At 44.2% G+C, this 22020-nt stretch overlaps 1 protein-coding gene across 1 annotated transcript in view; it reads right to left on the bottom strand.

Moving 5' to 3' along the window:
• Positions 1 to 22020, bottom strand: part of LOC8042180 (atypical protein kinase C) — a 56214-nt gene that overhangs the window by 24548 nt on the left and 9646 nt on the right. Inside the window, exons 2-12 of the mRNA XM_029983194.4 lie at positions 21782 to 21903; positions 17312 to 17401; positions 17161 to 17211; positions 15364 to 15449; positions 14552 to 14683; positions 11983 to 12100; positions 10790 to 10914; positions 10292 to 10453; positions 9519 to 9616; positions 5191 to 5327; positions 2691 to 2776 (exon numbers count right to left, since the gene is read on the bottom strand). Of these exons, the coding sequence (XP_029839054.1) occupies positions 2691 to 2776; positions 5191 to 5327; positions 9519 to 9616; positions 10292 to 10453; positions 10790 to 10914; positions 11983 to 12100; positions 14552 to 14683; positions 15364 to 15449; positions 17161 to 17211; positions 17312 to 17401; positions 21782 to 21903 (1207 nt within the window). The remainder of the gene's footprint in view (positions 1 to 2690; positions 2777 to 5190; positions 5328 to 9518; positions 9617 to 10291; positions 10454 to 10789; positions 10915 to 11982; positions 12101 to 14551; positions 14684 to 15363; positions 15450 to 17160; positions 17212 to 17311; positions 17402 to 21781; positions 21904 to 22020) is intronic.

Raw genomic sequence — 22020 nt, 5'->3', positions numbered from 1 at the left:
TTCTCACGGTTAAAGGGGAGCTCCGGCAAAATAATGATGGTCATTGATTTTTATAAAGTTTTCACCAAGCACTAAACATCCGCTCCTGAGTATACCTAGAGATTATCTTTTAGAAACAATAATTTTCTTTCGAGAAAACGTATTTTGAAGTTTACGCATACAGCTCTGAATTGCGGGCTGCCGCTCCACTGGCAACAACGAGCAGGGGTGCTCGTGACGTTAAACGTTGTATCCGAGAGCAGACGACGTTCCCTCTTCCACGGCGTTGTGGGTTGTGGCGATAGTGAGAGCCTGCGGTATGTTTTCCCAGATTGTGTCTGGTTTGGGCTGTTTGAGGCATGTGATGGAGGGTGGGAAGAATTGGCGATCTGCTGTGGGATGCAGTAGCACCACGAAGAGATGCAGCAGAGCTACATCTCGTCGGCTTCCAACCGAGAAGTCTCTGCCACGAAAGTGGGTCCAAGCCGGCCGACGCGAACGCTGGCTTCTTGCAATTGCATTGTGCTAGGAAACAGTTTGCACCGTGCTAGCAAACAAAGCCTTCTATAAGATCCTGCTTCTGAAGCGGCATGTGGGTCCACATGTCGGCAGACCGTGGATGTGGCCGCTATAGGTGGTCTCACCAATTTCTATGACAATTGCTGGATTGCACTACACCGCTCCGCAAATGCGGCCACCGGAAGTTCTGTGTCGGCCATCTTTGAAGTACCGAAAGCCGATCCTTTGGGAGACAGATTTCTGACTGTTTGCCGTCATCTGGCAAAAAATGTGTCTGAAAGACACGTTTTCTGATTATGTCTTTCAGAAAATGTCAGAAAACGTGTCTGAAAGACACACTTTCTGATTGTTTGCCGTCGTTTGCCAAAGAAGTTTCTTAACCTTGTGTAAACGGTCATAGTTGCCTTTGAGAACACGAGAAAACGTTTACGAAAGCGCAGCAACACAGGAAAAAGGCACAGCTCGTCGAACGCAAGTCTCGTGGCGTCACCAGAGAACACGCCTTGGCACGCTAGAGTGCTGCGTCTCTCTCTGCCTTTGCACGCTTGGCGACGCCGTGTGTGTTGTGCGTCATGGTGTATGTGCCTCACGAGCAGTGTTTTACTTCATTCCGACGACCGTACTTGTAACTTGCGGCACTTGCGGGCAAAAAATAAGTGATTCTGTGCAGACAGACCAGAGAGGGGACAGCGCAGCGGCGGCGGCGATCCTTCTTTGCGTTTGAGACATTTCTAGCAATCAGTTCAGAAGAAGGGAACAAAAATCTATCTTTCTCGGTCCCCCCCTGTCACCCAGAACGCTTCCCACGCCCCTGGTTCTATTGTTGAAAAGCAGCGATGTGGTTTGTAACCCACACTTATATGCGTTGCTCTATCTGTGCTTCTTAGTGATGCGAGTAATTCCCATCCATTTGAGCAGATTTTGAACACTGTTAATAGTGCATAACAGCAACCACTGATTGGTGCAGCTTACTGGAACAGCTAAACGATACAGAACTCTGCGAGCGATATGCGTGCGGCAAAAACTTGTACGCACGACGCACCTTCGAAAGTTTCCCGAAGGGTTAAAACATCCACACGGCGTCAATTCTTTATTTATATCCAAGCGTGAGATGGCAGAGACACGGCCCTTCGGCAAGCCAGTTGTTACCTGACAACGCTGCGAGACTTGCATTCAACGAGTTGCGCCCTTTTCCTGCGATGTTGTGCTTTCGTAAAAATTTCCACGTGTTCTCAAAGGTAACTACGACCGCTTACACAAGGTTTTAAAAAACTTTTTTGGCGAATGACGGCAAACAAGCACAGAACGCTTCTTCCAGCCCGCTGCCGCCCAGCCTCTGCAATGCTCCAAAAGGTCGACTTCTGGTACCTTCAAGCTGGTCGATACAGAACTTCTGGTGGCAGAACTCGCGCTGCAGCAACCAAGCGGGGAAGCACGATCACGCAAATTGTCATAGGGTGGGTGGTCCCCTCGGAGGCGATGCCGGTGGATCGAATGCGAGCGGTGAATCGTTTGGAATCTCATGCTGAAAATCTTATAATGTTTGCTGGCCATTGCTTGACTCAGACAAGCTTGATGAGTCATAGTTCATTAGTTCCCACAGACAACTGTGACCACCTTTTGACTGCTTCTGAAGCTGGGCGAAGCAGGCTCAATATGTCCCTGAACCAATGTTTATGCAACATCTGATGTCACAAGATGGCAGACCAGTAAAGTTGCAGGTTAGTTTCGGTATCAGTTTTATTGTTATTCTACTATTAAAAATTATTTATAAACTTTGAGGTAATTTACTTGCTGCTCTAGGTTCAGTTTCTTGCTCTCTTTCAGAAATATATTTACTTTAAAACTTCTAAATTGATGCCGGAACTCCAATTAAGCAGAAAAAGCTATGCTCTTGCTTGAGTAGCTTTTTTCGGGGGAGCTATGGAGATTTTCTCCTGGGTGGGGATTTGCCTCAATATTGTTTCAACACATCGATAGACTGAACTGAACTAGTTCTTCTTTGACATACGTTCATGCATTTTTTTTTAAACCTTATTTTTAGTAAATATTAAATATTTGCTCAAGATGAAAGATCTAACAATTTAGAACTTTGTACCCCAAGAAGAAGTAGTCTGGCGCAATTAAGATACCTGAAGAAACCCGCTCAGTTGATATGTGCATTTCCCCAAGACTAATGGTCTGTGCCTCACCTTGCACATGCCATAGTCAGTGAGCTTGATGTGGCCTTCGTGGTCCAGCAACACGTTGTCCAGCTTTAGGTCCCGGTAAATGATGCCTGCGTTACCCCGGCACCCACCACAACAGATCAAGCTTGATGCTCATTGTTCTGAAGCTTCATTCTCTATTCAAAGATAACCCATAGCACCTAAAGGCATTACTGTTAGGCATCGGGGGGTGGCATAATGCTTTAAAAAAAAGATTCAAAACCACTTCTGCCAGTAACCTAGAGAGAAGTCCAGTGCATACTCTGTATTTACCACAACCTGTTGGTTTTCTTGAACTTAAGTAACCCCTATTATTCTCACACAGCGACATCAATATTTAAATCTGCAAGACTATGTAGTAATATTCATGAAGATAGCGTCAATTAAATTTTTTAGGCCTAATAACATACAATCAACTTGGCTTTGTTGTTAAGTACTGTGGCGACATCTTGATTAAATTGATCAGCACGAGCGAGAAACCTCATCCGAAGCCACATTGATGATTGTCCGAAAACCTATGCGGACTAAGGCGCTTCGACTCGTAGAATACTCGAAAGGACAATGTGCGTAAGCACACTCTGATTGGTGCTTACTGTTCAATGAAAGTCTCATAAGGCTAATACAGTATTGACACCCATACAAGACTTGCTGGCCATGCAATGCAGACTATCTACACGTGAAGACAATACAATAATTTGCCATTTAACAAGATAAATTATTAGAGAGAGATGCGATGCATTTTATGGAATACATGCCTTGAAATACCAAGCATCTCCCCATTCTGAAAGTGCCCACCTCTCAACTTTCGTAACATTTGGAAAATACAACGGACATATCTTTACGCATCGTTGGCCTAACAAGTGCTCATGGTGATTATCTCCAAACTTTGAGTGTGCATTTGTTCGTGATCTTACGATATGCTGTAAAATCTTGCATGAATGCCCTTGCCTGAGAGACTGCCTGTCCTGTTTTTCTGGTTAAATATCCATAACACAAGTGTTTTTGATACATACCACCCCCCCTCCGATTCCCGTCGAACATTACGCAATGTCTGACGGGCGCAATATTGGTTTCTGTGACACACGAGTTGTTCTTGCGAGTACAGTCAAACCTGTTTATAACGAACAGCAGGAAACGGTACAATCAGTTTGATATAGCAAAAAAACATTTACAACGAACTTCCGCGATGAGTTCGTTGTAAGGCGAGAGCTTCTCTTTTTTCGTCATCTCTTCAGTTCCGCCTTGTAACAACGCGCAAGAAAGCTTTTTTTTTTTTTTTTTTTTTTTTTTTTTGTTTGTGTGCGAGCAGGGTATGTTTTTTTAGGTTATCTCCCCTTCTGAATCGCTTCTTTTCGTGGGCAAACGCTTTGGGATGAAAAATTTTTTTTTTCTGTGCAAAAGTGTGCAGAGTGTATTTTTCAGCTTTCTTCCCCTTCTGAATCGCTTCTCTTCGCTCAATTTTGTTCGCAACTTGAGCTTTTGAAATTTTCTTTCTTTCCTACTTCTTTTTTGGGGGAAGGGACAGGCTGGAAGAGGATTGTCTGCGCGTTTTTGGAAGTCTTCCCGGGGGGTTAAAAGTTAGATATAGCCAATACGTTATTCGTTATAAAACATACTTTTTACATGCAGTTTTATTTAAATATTCCGTGAGTTTGATATCGACAATATTTTGCTGTTTGTGGGTTCGTTCTAAACGGGCTTCACTGTACACTGCATCGCGAAATGCGAGCCTGCTGTGTCTGCGATCTGTGCCATCCGTTCCCGTGATATGCGAGATCGTAGAGGGTTCATGCGTTTTTGCTGCAATCTGCACATGCAATATCGATTCCCACACATTTCTTGCGCCAGAAAACTCGAATTTGCATATCTGTAGTATCTGTCCCCGTGAGATGCAAGTTCACCGTAAATTCCCACGCGTCCTTCGCACTGTGAAACGCCAATCGGCTGCGTCTGCAATCTGGAGTATCCTTTCCCGTGACACATGAGTTTGTAGCGAATTCCTGTGTGTTTATCACATTGTAAAACGTTAATTTGCCGTGTCCGCAATCTGAGGCATCGTTTCCCACGTCATGCCCCGGTATTTATCACTAACTTTTGATATAGTTTTGCTGTGGCAACCTCAAAGATGACTCAGCCCATGTTTTTCACCATTTATTTCTTTATTTCGGATGGGCGTTCTTACGGGATTTTATGAAAATGTTAATGGTTATTTCTATATCATACAAGTTTCCCCATGTATTAATAAAGTCAGCATTTTCAAAGGTGTGCTGTGCGAGAACTTCTCATGTGCAGAGTACGCACCATCTGCAGACTATCTAAAGAAAAACTCTTTTTTTCAGCCGGATGCTGACTGCAGTCCAAAAAATACGGCAATTCTTTTGGACTACCCCACAGCACCAGTGGCATTACTGCATGGAGGTAAGATTGCATATAAATAAAAGGAACAACTCAGATTTTTTACTATAGGGAGAGGAAGAGTGCTCACCCCTCTCATGAAGGAAGTTGAGGGCGAGGGAGATCTCGGCGGAGTAGAAGCGGGCGTGCTCCTCGGGCAGACGCCGCTGCCGCTGCATGTGAAACATCAGGTCCCCTCCTCGCACAAACTCTATCACAAAGAACAGCCTGCAAAGAAGACAAAGAAAGGGGGGCTTGGCGGAATGAATCACCTCTGCGACTGTGCCACACTTCTCAACTAAGACATTCCGTGAAAGAGTTATGATTTGTTTAACGATCTTTGACGTAGATTTTCAAAACATAAATTAATTACTGTAGTCAACATGGTAGAGAACAACACACAGGGACATGAACAAAGAACAATGCTCATCAATTGGCCCAAAAGCTACCAGCATGCACAGTGGCCAAATGAATGTGTCCTCAGGTGAGGACAGTATGTGACCAAGCATGTGGACATGTTAGAACCTAGCACCCGTGTACCAAACATTTATGTTGGACATGATACATCCCTAGCACCTCTCATCAGAGAAATACAAGCATCATTTTAAGTCGCTTGCTGAAAAAGTAGCTTTCTAAAGACACAGGTCCCATTGGTTACAAAGCCATCTGGCAAGCATCCCACTGCCAGCAGAGTACAGTCGAACCCATTCATAATGAACCCGGGAATAGCGAAATATTGGATATAGCAAACTAATTTTCATGTCACGCTCCTGCTGGTATACTATCAATGTAAGTTAAGCCCACTTCTGATGTACATAAGCTTCAACATAAATTTAAAAAAAAAAATCTTTTGTCCTTAATCGCAGCGCGCTTCGGCGCCGGGCGACTTCTTCCACAAAATTCACGGCGCCCTTCGCGCTCGCCGGGTTTGGCTTCTTTGCAACGCACACCTCGACGATGACCGATCTCGCGAAGTCTGGCGTCGAGCGCAACAAAGAGAAAAGAAAGGCGGGCAAAAGAACAAAATGCGCACGGGAAGGGAAGGGAACGGAATCCAAGTTCAGTCGCGTTGAACCCAAAACTAATCTGGCGTGGTCAGAATTCTGCACACTACCACTGAAATTAGAGCAAAGAGAATGAGGGGACACTAGTTTTTGTATGGAGTGTCTTTCTCTTCCATCGCGCGACCCCGACTGTTCAGCTGCCTCCTTTACATCGAACACACACTTAACCCGCCTCTTCTCGACATCGACTCGGCCCGCTTCATCGCATTGTAATCGTTGACAGTGTTGATAGTGCACCATCAACGCTGTCAATGATTATCAAGAATGGCGGCAAGATTGACAGAGTCCTCAACCATGATGCTGCCAATGGAGATTGGAAGAAGATCCAGAAGGCGACGTATTGCGACATCGAAGAGGCGCTCTACAAGTGGTTCCTCGACACCTGTGCGAAAGCTGCTCCTCTAGGCGGGCCAATTCTAGTGGGGAAAGCTTGGGACCTGGGGTTTGTCTTGAAACACAATGATTTCAATCTCGGAACTGGCTGGCTGCAACGACTCAAGGATTGCCACGGCATTGACTGCAAGAAGATTGTCGGCGAGGCTGCTACCGTAAGCGACGCGTCCCTTCAACCCTGGCTTCAGGAGAACCTCCAGAGAATTTTTGCCACCTGTGCAGATAGAGACATTTACAATGCGGACGAGACCCGGTTGTTTTATCAGCTGTTGCACACAAAGACGCCTGAAGCCAAAGGCGACAAATGCATTGGCGCGAAGCTCAGCAAAGAACGGTCAAGCTGTTGGTATGCGCCAACGCCGACAGATCCGACAAGCAGGAGCTGCTTGTTATCGGGCAGCCCAAGAAACCCCGTGGCTTCTTGGACATCCTGTCCTTCCCCGTCAAGTATGTCGACAACAAGAAAGCGTGGATGATTGGGGATCCGTTTCCGTGATTGGTTGGTCGCGTTCGACAAGGACATGGTCAAGCAGAAGAGGAAGGTGCTGTTATTGCTTCGTAACTGCAGTGCCCACCATGTGAACCTGCTCCTGAGTGCTGGGGAGGTTCTGTTCCTACCTACCAACACCACTGCAAAGCTCCAACCAATGGACCAGGGTGTGATCGCAAACTTGAGAGTTCACTACCATATCCACCTGATCGAACGCCTGCTGATGGATATTCGTACCAACAAGACTCCAAAAGAATGAAAAGTTACAATGGCCAAGGTAGTGTATTTCGCCAGTGGAGAGAGATGTCAAGCATGAGACCATTGCCCATTGCTTTGAGAGCGGAGGCTTCTTCCGAACACGGGCATCACAAGCGAACGACACGGCTGAGGCGACTACAGAAGGCAGTGGAACTGAAACTGCCCGCGAGCTCTCTGCACCCCTGGGCCCGTTTTCTCGAACGCGAACCGTGGGTTAAAGTTAACTATTGTCCCTAGAAGGGGAAATTCTAGGTCACGTGATTGGGCCAGTGATTGGGAGAGCAGGGGCGACGAGGGAGGAGCAGTACCTACAAGCAAAATGGCCGCGGCGTCGCTTAAGGGGGGACACTACCCAAAAAAGTAAATTTTTGAACCACTTGTCTGATTTAAATTATATTTACAGGGCTTGTTTCTGTTGATGTTGATAACATTTCTGCCAATTTTTGTTAACCTGGGTGAAGTACAAAAAAAATTGCAAACGTTCAAAGACGAAAGTGGGCGCGTCTGCTTAGGAAAACTATCGTTTTGAAATTACTTATAAATTTGTTGTTTTCATGTGTTACATTGCCTTAGGACAGTTCAGAGCAGATAACTATGGAGCTATATTTCTATGTTATAACATCTTTCATGACAAAAAAGCCACATAAACACAAATACAGTTTTTAAGATTTCCATCCTTTGTCCAAACTTTTAGTTCTTAAGCATGAAAAATGACAAAAATAAAAAATACAAGCTCATAGTTATCTTCCCCTTAAAATTTCACCCCAGAAACACTCACAAAAAGGATTCCAAGTTGCGTAATAACAAAATGATAGTTTTCCTAAAGTGAAATTTATGCCAGAAAATGGAATGGAGAAAAATGCGTTCAAAGTGCTCCAACCTCTACCTTTTCTTTAGCATCAGTGGACCGAAAATAATTTATAAAAAATTAACTATGCAGTGTAAACTAATGAAACTTTCTGGCAATACTCTCTAGATGTTGGTGGATGTAAATATGACATTTTTCAAAATCAACTTTTTTTGCAGAAATTGTTTTTTCTGGGTAGTGTCCCCCCTTAATGAGGGCTAATAGTTCTGCTTGGTTCTGCTGAACATTCATTTCGGTCCGGCTGTTATAATAATAACGCACCATCAACCTATTAGCACGTCAAGCAAATCGGTAGTTCAGAGGTACTACTAAACTAACCGACGGCAGCACTCCGCGGGTGCATCACTCTTCAGCAGTCCGGGATCCAAGACATATGAGGGTACATAAGCCTTGCAAGTGTTTTTATGGCGAGTAAAAAAATGTTTTGTGAACAAGTGTTGGTATATATTTATACTAACACGTTTAATTTGTTACACTATGCACACCAACTCGTGAGCAGCGATTACTTTGCGGAGAAAGGGGGTTATCCTCAATAAAGTCTTCGTTCCAGGTGAACAGCTGGGGCTTTGTCACCTGTTATGTTTCTCTAGTCATAAGCTCTCTTTTTCTCAGTCCGTTGAAAAGCTAGTCACAAGAGACTGCCGTATTTACCATGCCATGCTTCGAAGCCGTGCCGGCCGAATGTATGCAACCTGCTTATTTGCTGCTCCTCGCTTTCCCGCATTGTGCAAATTGTCAAAAGGAGAAGCGCACCTCCAAGCACGTTAACACACGCGTGCATGGCCGCAATTGTGATAAACAGAACTGCGGCTTTACTATAGTTACTTTACAGTGAAAATTTACAAAAGTAGGACAGTTATTATAAAAGCCTGCGTTATATGATGCATGCCACCAGTTGTCCTGTGCATAAAACAAATCGTGACTTTTTTGTAGATTTCAGATGTAACGAATTTCGGATATAACATATTTCTGATTCGTGTTGACTTCGTTATAACCGGGTTCAACTGTACAATAAATCATATAAGCACAAGATATCTTAAATCATACAAGCACAACATATCTTTGTTATATTTTTACCTTGTAGACTCTTCCTCCCCCCTCCCCCTAAAAGGAATGTTTTGTGGGACCAAAAACCTAGATACATGCTTAAAATGAAAGAACCCCACACAATTTTGTTCAGAGCATAATGCTTTCAACAATGAACTGCAATTTCAATCTGGCTTCTTCAGAAGCATCAGCTTTGTTCTGGCCTAATCCACTCGCTCCCTTCATTTATCCCAACGCCCACAAACAAATTGTGTGCCTTTCTCTCCCGCGCATCCAAGGTTGTGAATGAAGTGACTGACCGGCTCTCTGTCTGGAAGCACGAATGGAGCCCTACAAGGAATGGGTAGTTGGACGCCGTCTCAAAGACATGCTTCTCCGTCTGGATCCAGTCAATGTCCTGCAAAGACAATGGAACACACAAGATCCTGAGCCAGACCTACAACGGGTGGACAGAGATCTAATACCACCACTCCACCCCAATGAAACCTTCACTGTACTTTGTTCGCCCGTTTCGCCCAGAAAAGACACTATCGGCACTGAGAAATAGGGCTAGAAAATTATCAGGCCACCTAACATATTTAGATTCTAAAATGCCTAGACTTTTCTAGGCCTGAAGCGACTTAGACCAGATTGAATCCTGATCAAAGTGTCCGCAATTCGACAGTGGCTTAATTAAAGACTTTTTCACGTTGGTCTAGTTATCTTGTATCACAAACTTCCGCTATGGAAGCAAACACCACATCGCTCTCACCATGCCACGTTTTAAACGCGACTGGCACTCATTCTTGTTTTGCCCCTTCTATATTTTATTTTATTTGTTCCAAGTTCTAAGGTACTCCTTTCTTCTGTCCCCCACACCAGATACGGAAACTATGTGGCTGGGGACGAGGGCGAACGTAAAAACCAAGCTTTTGGTTGCATGTCAGAAGACCCCCAGATGGTCCGACCTAATCATCAATCCTTCGCTGGGTTATGCTGGACATCCGTCGTTGTACTGCTTCAAAACCCTCGATTTTTCATCTCATTTCACAGGTGAAGCTAGCAAAAGAGAAAGAAAGAGAGAGGAAAAGACCTCGTCGTCGGTGACCAGCTCCTTCTTGATGATCTTCATGGCGTAGATGCGGCTGGTCTTGCGCAGCTCCACCATGAGCACCTTGGCGTACGAGCCACGCCCAATCACCCGGATCAGGTCAAAGTCCTGCAGGCCGTACTGACGGGAATCCCCAGACTCCACCTGCCGAGAAAACGCCAGGCACGTTCAATTCACTCATTGTTCCCGTTTGCTTTTAAATTTACGACAAGAAAATTCCGTGGCACATTTGATGGCATAGAGTTAACAGCAGCTGCAAATTTTCAATTGGTCTTGAAAAATTCTGCGGTGCTTCTTGTGGCACTTAGATTATATTCTCACACCTACCGCGTTTTTGTGTGCTAAGCACAGACACGAGCTTATTTTTTTTTTTCTATCTAGCTTAGCTTTCAAGAAATGCACGACTTTATGGCAAACATCCTCAAAAGGCCTTGCAACACGGAGAAAGCACGCATGGTAAAAAGCAGGGTGCACGCTTACGCCTCCTGGCATTTGGTCGTCAATGTCCTGTCCCAGTGGGGTGGCGGCCCCGGCCCCAGAGTCGGTGGTGGACGCCAGGGCCGAGCTTGCCCGCTGGTGGTGCACCTTGTGCCTCGGAGTACCCGCTGCACCGAGGGAGTAACCACGGGGCAACTCACCACCCCTCTCTTGCAAAAGTTCTTGCATAAGCGACACCCAGAACACTGACCATGCTACGTTAGCCCCTAAGCTGACGGTGCGCTGGAAGCTACATCCCTTGCTGGACCAATCGTACCTATCTTTCGTCGCATGAGCACGCTCCAATCTATATCCACATCCAGAGAGCAATTGTGAGTTCTTGAGAGCATCAAAGTGCATTAGAGGCTACAGATCACAACACCGTGTTAGCTGCCATGCCAAATTTTCTGGGGAGCTTTTTTCCACCAAGCATAGATTGCATTGGTATCGTGGTTTTCTGTGTTTTTGCACTAGTAGGGTAACTCTCCTGACACCAGGGACAATTTGGTGGTGGAGCTGATGTCTTTATTTTAAGAGCACAAATCATGCAAGCTATAGGTGTCATGTGGTCCACTAGTTACATGATCACGCTACTTGATCCCATTATGCACCAATTAATCACAGTGGCATGTGATGTCATTGTTGCAGCATGGCATCATGTGACAACACAATGCAGCATGATGTCACGTGTCACCACAATGCAACATGCTGACAATGTCATGTAAGCACTGCCTGCTTACTCCTCTTTCTTTTCTGCTTCATTTCTTCATTGATTTTTTGTAGAGCTGGCAGTATGAATATAAAGAAACATGTCATTCCCTTTGTAGTTCCAAAACACTTCTTATAACTGAAAGGGCCTATGAGTGAACTTCTTTAAAAACGATACCCAAAACCGAGAAAAGACAGCACAATGTGCAGATACAAAACTAGGTGTGTGTTTGTGCATTGTACAGTCTTTATTCAGGTTCAGGCTTTGATGATTAACCTGCACCACCTGGTTTGCACCCTTACAATGCACTTCAACTGAAATATTTTCCTCCTATTATATTACCTGCCACTGAATTACTCATTCAACTCTCCGCCACACGGTTAAATCCAACCTAAGGTTTGCACTGCGGTTAAGACAGACGGACGCACAAAATAGCGATGAGTAGTCCTGGTCGGATGTCCAAGTAACAAGGACCAAGAGAACTAACTTCGGTTGATTCCTCCCGTGCCATTGAAGGCGTCGCCACCATTGGTGGTGGTGTCGCCGGTCCTGGAGGGCGCCGGGGTGGTAGGCGCAGATTCCGCAAACTGGTCCTGGTCGTTCTTCTGGAATGGAACCAGAGACAACCTCTCACTGTGTTGCTCCGCCTAGCTCTGGGTAAACAGGTGCTGAGCTAAAAAGGTATTTTTCTCTTTCTCTCATCTGTTTAGTTCCCATGTGGTCCCTACAACCACAACTACCCCAAACACTCAGATAAGATTGAATAGTAACCAGAGCGAAAAACAGTAGAGAAGGGCTCTGCCATAGCAAAGTCAGGGAAAAAAGAAGCTTGCTGCAGTGCAATCCACTTATAATGATAATGAAAAAACCTGAAAATTCAATCGTTACAACCACAGTTCCATGTTTTCGGTTTTTATTTTTTCAAAATTCGGCATACTTTTTTGTGTGATTATTTTAAAATTCATTTTTCGGTTTCTTTCAGTGTATATTTAATCCTCAAAAAGATTACTGGTTCCTTTCGGTGAATATGAACGAAACACCATCGGACACCAAATTAGATGATTCTTGTAGCTGTGATATTTGTGATCACTCAAAGAAAAACGGCACATATACGTATGTGGTCTTTGCTGCAACTTCCATCAGGACAAACCTCAAAATTGCGGAATTCGCGGGCATAACCTTTAACGCGCTTCTTTTTCCTTCCCATTCTGACGACGTGACCATCCAAGGTGATGACCGTACAGGAACCAGTGGAATGACAAAAAAAAAATCTATTGTATTTATGTTCTCAACCACAGGGAAGTTTGAGAGAGGGTGTTAAGAAAACCTCGATGTCCTTTGAAGTGCATGAAGCGAAAAACCTCACATCTGAACTCTTTTTTTAAGACCAGGAACTTGGACACACTTAGCCCAATCACAGAAAGGACACAGATGTCCCGCAAAGGCCAATCCAAGACCTCTTTTGTTGCATGTTGAACCTTGGAAGATGGCAATAACGAAGACGTCACACAATATCAAACCTTGCAAAGCCCTCTTGCTTTCTCCCTCCCTCCCCCACCAACCTCAACGCAGCCCTAAAAACCAACCTTTTTCGGTAAAAACCGAATTTTAGAAAACGGATTAGACGTGCTTTTATCGGTTTTAACCGAAAACGCCGAACCTACAAACTGACCTTTTTCAGTTAAAACCGAATTTCCGAAAATGGATTCGGCGTACTTTTATCATTTTTTTTTTTTTTTTTTCAGTTTAAACCGAAAACTCTGAAACCTAGTTATAACCAATTATTGTATGTGGACTAGACACTGAGCATTTCTAGTCTAGAAACCCCACAAACTGATCGTTATAAGCAGTACATTGTTATATGTGGTATCATTAGAAGTGGATTGCCCTGCATACCTTTATCATTATTACATGTGTACTTCAAGTTCTTGCAGTAGCACTGCAACCCTGTTGCAGCATTTTATGGTGTAAAGTTAAGTTTAGGTAACCCTGCAACATTGGTAGTACCAGTCCTTGAGGCGTTAAAAATTTGTTTGTAGAAAAGACGCCTTTATTCTGTAAGCTTACTTCACTACAGATAATCCTGCTACACTACGCAAATGAATGTAAACAAGGTCCATCAACTACACAAAGTAAAATATCAGCTCGTAGTCTACATATCTCTCTAAAGTCGGAAGCACCACCAATATAGTCCAATGGGTTTGATAGCAAGGTCATCTCAGTTTGAGAACCCACCTGAAATTTGAGAACCACTATCGCTGAATGTTTTGTGCGAGTTAAACATTTTGCATACCCATTGAATAATAGCCAGACGACCAAACATTTATGACTTCCTTAAAAGAGCCAAAAGCATAAAATGTCCGAGATTAAATTACGGCAACTTTTGCACAAAAATCTCCACAATATATACGCGAGAACGCAAATTAGGAACGACACCCTCCCTGTCACCATCCTGTTGGGTTTTTTCTGCATTTCAATTACCATGAACTCCACATTTTTCTACCAGGGCTATCCTTCGTAGCTCCTCTGTTACTCTTAAAGATAAGAAATAAAGCTGACTGGACCGATGACATAATTATGCCTCATTAGCAACGCTGGCCCAGCCCTGACATCAAGAATGACGCAGCAAATAAACTGCCGGTTTCTTGCAGTGCCTTGTCAACCAACCGAGGCCATAATCGACGAGCTGCACACAGTCTACACACAATCATTCTCCACCACCATTTAAATCTTGGTAAAGGTGAAAAGATTTTACACTGTCACGTGACACTGCGAAGAAACATGGTCATGTAACATCATGTGATGTCAGAGTAAGATGTGACGTCACAATTTTCTAAATAAATTTAGCAGAAAATTTAGCAAGAAAACAATTCACGTAATGTTCCAATATCACGTGACACTGTGATTCGCCGCTAAATGTATCAGGGAGCATTTCTGACTAAGTTTTAGTGGGCCTTGACTCAACACCACACACCAAACACACCTTGGGGTCCGCTGTGAAACCTCGGCAATAACGGCTGTCGCTGTAAGAATAGCGGGGGGAAAAGAAAACCAACCAGGGGTCCCGAGCAGGCCAGCTTGATGAGCTTGTGGCACTTCTTGTGCACCATGAGCTTGCAGTTGGTGCACTTGAAGCCCTGCCGTCCCAGGCCCCAGATGCGGTCCAGGCAGAAGGTGCAGAATGCACGCTGGACAGACACACACACACAGATCCATTAAAAGATCAATCACCGCATCAACTCATGCTTGAATAACATAGAAATTGATTGATACTATTGCAGGTGCTCATTCCTCCCTTTGAAAAGATACAATTATACAAATGTATGCTACTGCGCTCTTCATATTTTCTACAAACTACCATACGAATGCTTGCCAGCACAACCACTTCCAAGACCAGAACTTCCCAATTTACCTTGATGACGTAAACACCTATAAAAAGAACAGTAGTTAGAAAGGCTTGCAAACAACTTGACGTGGTTCAAATGCAAAATGCTATGAAGAATACTTATGACGTAATTCACAAAGGCCTTTACTTCATGAAAGCTAAAAGCCTTTCACAATCCTTGTGAAAGGCTGCCTTTACTTTATGAAGCAATTTACTTCCAGGATTAAAAGGTCCCAATAGTACCTCGCTGAAATAAACACCCGACAAAACGTTAGCAAGACTTGCAGTAGTGTCGTGATGGGGTTCAAAACTCCAAGTTCTGGGAGGAATACTTATGTTGTTTTTCATAAGCCTTTATGAAATCCTTTGTAAATGCTTAAAACCTTTCAGAGACACTCAACTGTGTGGCAAATAAAGTAACATATGAGCAAATGAGGTTACAGAAATTGAGAAAAGGGCCAACAAGTCGGCCAGAAGGTTTACCCGGTTGAAGCGCTTGGCCTGGAAGATGTGACCATTGATGCGGTAGAGCTTACGCCACCGGCGAGCTCCCCTTCGGTAGATGCTCTCTGAAATGCCGCCACGGTTTTGCCACTTTGTCACAAGCTGGCGAAGGTTTCCAACAAGCATCAACAGCGGCAACAACCTCACGGAGGCCCGAGTTTTGTTCACAGGCAAGTCCAAACTACCGTAAAATACAGTGGAAGTGCCTAGTTCGCTCCCCCAAGCGCCCACTATTAACATTTCCCAAACTTGGGAATTAGGCAAATTATACATTAAGCACCCGATTTGACCAGACAAGCGCCCTTGCCTCGATCAACCCAGTTTTCAGTGAAAGAAAGGAAGGTGGGCGCTCCGCCGGTATTTTACCGTAGCCGGTGTAGTGACTACCATAAAATCCCGTAAGGATGCCCCCCCCTCCCCCGGGAGATCACCCATCCCGTTTTTTTGGCTAAATATCTGTAACATAAAAATTCCGAAACATTGCCCCCGCCCACCGCCCGCCCCGCTCCACATTCCCGTCGAACATCAAGCTACGTCCGGCGAGAATCGCACATCAACGGTGCGATCTGCGGCACCGGTACGCGTGACATTGACTCCCGTAAGACGCAAATTGTTTCCACGTGTATATTGCATCGTGAAATGCGAATCTGCTGCGCTTGCGATCTGCGGTATCCGTTCCCAAGTTTGTGGCAAATTCCCGCGTTTTTTCTGTGCGTGCGATATTGATTTCTAGCTGTAACAGGCGCGAATTGTTCCCGCGTGTGTACTGCATCGTGAAATGTGATTCTGCTGCGTTCGCGACCAGCGGCATTAGCGAGCTTGTATCAGATCCCTGCATTTTCGTACGCAATCTGTGAGCGCAATATCGGTTTCTGTAACGGGCAAGCTTGTAGCGGGTCCCCACGTGTTTATTTCACCATAAAACTTATATCTGCTGCGTCTGCAATCTGCAGTATCAGTTCCCAAGAGATGCGAGTTCTTGGCAGATTTCCGCGGGTGCCTCGCACCGTGAGACGTGAATCTGCCACAACCTGCAGTATCCTTTCCCGTGACACAGGAGTTTGTAGCTAATTCCCGCATGTTTATCGCATCGTGAAATGCGAATTTACCCTGTACGCGATCTGCGGTATCAGTTCCCGCGTCACGTGATTTATAGCGGGTGCACCGGTGCTTATCAATACTTTTCCATAAAGTTTTGCTGTGGCAACCCCAAAGACAGCCCACCCCATATTTTTTACCATTTATCTCATTTTGGGTGGGCGTTCTTATGGGATTTTACGGTATGCATGTTTGCATTGGGGGGGGGGGGGGGGGGGGGTTTGTTTATGAGAGCTTTCTCCGACAAAGGGGTCAAACTAAGTACCATGACCAACAACTAATAAAGTAGACCCCTGCATGAGTTGGTTCACGACTCGGAACAAAAAGTACAACAGTACCAAAACGACAAGGGCATAGGGATACAAGTAGAAGCACTTCTTTCACTTTTTGGTGTTATTTGAGCTGGTCACTTGCATAAAACTGCTAATCTAAACAATTCAAAGGATTACCGTAAAATGCCGAGCATCCGCCCACTCCACAATGAGCGCCCTCCCCTCAATTTTGTAACATTTGCAAGATACACAAAGGACATACCTTTACATATTGTTGACCTAAAGAGTGCAAATTCCCCAGTTTTCTGTGATTATCTCAAATTTTGAGCAGGTGCCTGCTCGGGATTTTACGGTTAGAAATGTGGTAAATACAGAAAGATCCAAAAAGAATTGAATGTAGGCTCACTGTCTTCTCCGGCACAGGGCATTCCAGGGGCAACAGGGACATTAGGAAAAACTGTACAGGTGTAAAAAAAAAAGCACAAATGAAAAAAAAAAAAAAAAGAAAATCTCGCATTACGAGTACATTTGTCGGTTTAACTGTGACAACAGCGTACCGTGAATTGTTATCTCAGAATCTTTGTTGAGTTCGTACAGGCGTATGGCTTCGTTGAGTTCCTCTTGCGTTGATATTGTGCATGGATCACCTAGGAAATGCATAAAAAAATATAAAGTTAAAAACAATTCATGCTGTGAGATTTAAAAAGACCTATGATACTTGGAAATGTTTATGTACGCTTGGCTTGAACAGACAACTAGCATTAAGAGCCAGTATAGAGGTAGGTAAAGATAAAAATGCTTTGCAATGCAGCCACTGAAACCGAGCTGAAACTTTTTGAGCTTTAACCCATCAAGCTCGACTTCAATGACTGTGGTGAAGTTTGCTGGACTTCAAGCTCTGAAACAGAAGTCTGGAAAAACACTAACTTTTTTTCTCTTTGGAAATGACAATTTCGTAATTTACAGTTTTTTCTTCTGATCTTGATTTTCTGGATCAATATTTGAGCCAAAATGTCAATTTATAATACCTGTGTGAGTTGAAATTTCATTTAAGTTGTCACCAAAACTGCACTTTATCAAAATACAAACATTTTGGCACTTTGCACATTTTTATGGAGGATATCTCAACATCTAAAACAAATAAAAATATAACTTCTTTTTTTTTTTTTTTTTTGCGAAGTGCAGCTATTTGTAAGAAACATACAATGTTGAGAGCATACTTTTGAATAGGTTTAGGAAATTTTTCTATTAAACTGTTGTTTTATTGCTCGGTAGCCAGACATTGAACTCCATTGCATTGTGAAGTAAATAATAATGGATTTATTTGAAAGTGCTTCCAACACTGCATTCTTCCTACTTTGTAGTACCAGCCTTGTGTTAAACATAATGAACAGTTTAAAAGCACTAGCGTTAAGGAGCTCGTGTGGCAGAAAAGCCGACTTCGACATCAATGGCTTTGTGACGGGAAAATATGATTGGTTGACAGGGTCACGACGTCACAGTCACATGACCTCGTGCAGTAATTTAAACAACTCACAACGTTCACATGAAAGGTGACGTCATGCGTGGAATGAAAGTTATTAAAAAACATGACGTGTAATGCGAATTAAAGGTCGCTGCATGTCTCAAATGACTTCACTTCATAAAGTAATTAATTTGCCTTAAAGAAAAATTTGAATTTTAGGCAGGATTCGAACCCATGACCCATCGGTTGCAAGCCAGACATGCTACTGAGTAGACCATGTTCGCCGCACTTCCTGCTCACTGCAAGGAAGAGCATGAGAAGGCGATGCGAACGGGGCCCGATAACGCTATCACGTTGCACTCTTAAAGGCGAAGCTTAAGCATCCTACAATCTTTTCTGGCTGTTTCTGCAAACAAAAGCAGGCAAGTTACAATTATATCGAGAACTAGTGCACCGACTAAATATAGATAAGATATTTTAATTAAGTCAGGAAACAATGAACAAGCTTATGCTGTTTCATTGGGTTCGGTAAAAGAAAGAATGAAAAAAGCTCCAAGACCAGTGTTCCCCCTTGAAGTCTTTCTTTTCTTTTGTCAAAAGCACATGCTTCTTCAATCTTGCATTAAAAAAAGAAACAAAATATTTGGGTTATATTAGATTGCCGTATTGCCTGCTTGCCCACTGAGTGCCTAATATATAGTCCTCCACAAATGCTAATGTGGCCATTCATTTGGGCATGTAAACGAGGACGTAAAACAGCAGTACCTTTCCAGAAAGTATGACTGAAGTGCATTTGGGGCCAGGTTAGCAAAAGAACTTGTATAAAGATGCCGATGCCCAGCAGATAGAGTCACAGTTCAGAAAGCAAATGCTTGTCTATCAGCAAGCAAATTCTATGCTTCCGTTGGGTGACCTCAAGAACACAAAATTATCGCTGTTATTCTTTCCTAGACATTGCCGTTCTGAAGTGGAAACGTCCCCTCCACCACCAAAAGGATATCAGTGGTATGGCAGGCTTCCTATCAGTCATGCACAATTTTGGCAGCTGGCAGGACTTTTTTTCCCCTCTTTTCTGCCAAACCTTCTACCCTCGGCCGCCGCTTCCGAGAAGTCACTAGGCCCGGGACAATCTTCCTTATCTCGGCCATTTCGGACCACGGCGCCGAGAAGTCGATTTCCCAAGTTGTGCCATTGAGATGCAAAAATACAGCCATGGCTTTCCACAACCGCGGGTTTACGCTCTCTAACAACTCTAATGTAATTGGTATGCAGCTTGCTACCCTAGCTAAATGCCAGAACCATTATCACGCAGATGCGGGCAAGAATGACTTGTGCAACAACCCTTGGAAGTGATCATACAAGATACACGCATACACCAAACCGCAAACCACTCGGAGGTGCTGAAGTTCAAGGTGACGCTCCTATCATTGGTCAACATACATGTGATAGCAACTCCTGCTGGCTTCAGCTGATATACAACCAGAAGTTTACATTGATGCAATATTCGTGCCAGGCAAACTCAGGTGTTCACTTTAATTTAAAAATTCACTAAAACAAAAATAAACAAAAAAAGCCTTTATTTTTAAAAAGCTTTTCGGGACACTTTTTTTTTTAATTTTTTCATGAAATTTTTTTAGCAATATTTCTGTTGTTAGACCTAAACCTTAATATGTGTAAAAACATTACTCAACATTTCTCCCGTGGGACTACAATGCATTCGCATTCCTACACGTAAGCAGTCGTAAGTGTACTCCTGTAATTGTTTTTAGCAGCCATGTCATTGGAAGTTTGTTTGGGCAGTTGGGAGAGGGACCCTAATGTGGGGGAGACCCAAATGCCGAAAACATGCGTGTTTATATATGTTTTTGTACAGTTCAGTGTTTGTGCAGTGAATGCTCTTCCAGAGTACTAGCGGCGCGGCGTTAGTTTTCGTCACCTGCGGCGGCGCCGCCGTCGCAGTCACTTCTCCCCATCAACAAGTGCACATACACGCCTATGCATTGTGCACCCTCGTAGGCATAAACCATCTGTATGTATGAGTGCATGCACCCACATTATGGTGAAGAGGCTCCCCTCAGGGGTGTTTTTCCTAAACAGTTCCTCACAGACCGCAAAAAAGACGGCAGTATTTTTTAACATTTTTTTGTTGTATGCAGCAGGAGTGGAAAATTTAGAACTTCATCTGTTTTTTTTGTCCGAAGCCGTCACACGTTTCCTTTCCTTTTCAACTTTGACACATGATTCTGTCTACTGCTGCTTGCCATTTTTATTTTTCTGTTCTTTCCAACATGCGGGTTTAACCGCAAAAAGAACGATGAGGGTGATATTTTTTATTGAGCTGCCTAGACCCGCAAATTGGTCCAACTTAATATTAGCAAAAAAAAAAAAAAGGATATTTACTGCATTGACTATTGGGTACCGAATCAAACATGTCTAGCAGTGGCAAGCGAGCTGCCATGCAGTGCAATTTGTGAGCTATTCACACTGTGCGAAAATAAAGCGAGCCTCGGCAGGCCCGTGAAAATTAGTGTTGGGCCGGGCCGGCTGTCAAAAATTGACAATGGGCAGAGGGCGGACCCAGGCCCATGAGACGTCGGACCAGGCTGGGCCGGGCTCCTAAATACCGGCCCGTGCAAACGTCTACATAGAGCTACCGCTTTTACTGACTTGTTATCTTTTACTGACTTGTTATCTTTTAACAGTTTTAGGAAAGCAGATTTATATTTAAAGAGCCAGTGACACACAATGACAAGTATGATACGCAGCCAGCGAAATAGCTAGGCTATCCAAGACCCGGAATTCTTAGGTCTTTTGTTGTCGCTTGCCCCCGCCCCGCCCCGCCCACTGCCCCCCCCCCCCCCCCCCCTTTTCACTCCGCGACATTGCAAAGGTAATTCAAAGGGGAAGGCACCCCGTGTGACTGGGTTGCCTGATACATGGGGCCCACAGTGCCCCGGCTCCCCCGTTATTATGCCACCAATGATAAGCTCTTAGACTCCACTCTACAAAAAGAAAAATAAAGTATCTTGCCCGATGCTACTACTACATTTATCGAAACCAAGGCCTTGATCAATTGTTTTAGTTTGTTTTCTTGCATTCAACTGCATAATTTCATAGGTGCTCAAGCAATCAGCCTGTGTGATACCAGATAAAGAGTGTAAGAGCAGAGGTCAGCTAGCAACATGGAAAAGCCGGGACGAGTCTTCAACCAGTGTGTTCAGTGTCCCATACTGCCAGTTCGTTGAAGCGCTTCTGAAGTGGCAACAAAATATCTCGCAGAAGTTTGCACCTCATGATGCTGGATGTCATGATCCAAAAGGACCAGTGAAAAAGGCAAGCGGACGTAAGCGTCGCTGTCTTCACGACATCCTAACTTGTGGCCGCTCAACTTTCTCTTGACTGACCGGCTGCAGAGCGAACCACGGGAGAACAGGCGACCGCCGCGCCTACATCCACCTCCGTGCTACCAAGATGAAGGGCATCAAGACGAAAAATAAGATCTTCAAACACCACCAGACGACAGACTCTCTTAGGCAGTAAGTCCCCGGACCTTTCCCCTCACCTTCTTCGTCGACCCACTTCATTGTGAAGGGTTGCTCCTCGTTGAACTTGCAGATGTCCCTCATTTCCTTGCATAATTTCTCCAGGGCGATCGCCGGGTCGATGTACATCACCATTATTTCACTGAAAAAAGAAAAGCGGAATCGTCCTTCCATTATGCTAGCAAGACACACCTGTCATTTCGTCCCTATCTCCTGTCCTCTACGAACATACTTCTTGAGGAAATTCATCGCCTCATGT

This window comes from Ixodes scapularis, unplaced genomic scaffold (assembly GCF_016920785.2).
Source record: "Ixodes scapularis isolate PalLabHiFi unplaced genomic scaffold, ASM1692078v2 PGA_scaffold1__304_contigs__length_218370807, whole genome shotgun sequence".
Lineage (NCBI taxonomy): Eukaryota > Metazoa > Arthropoda > Arachnida > Ixodida > Ixodidae > Ixodes > Ixodes scapularis.
Note: the sequence above shows the minus strand (reverse complement) of the source record. Positions and strands in the feature narration are given on the sequence as shown.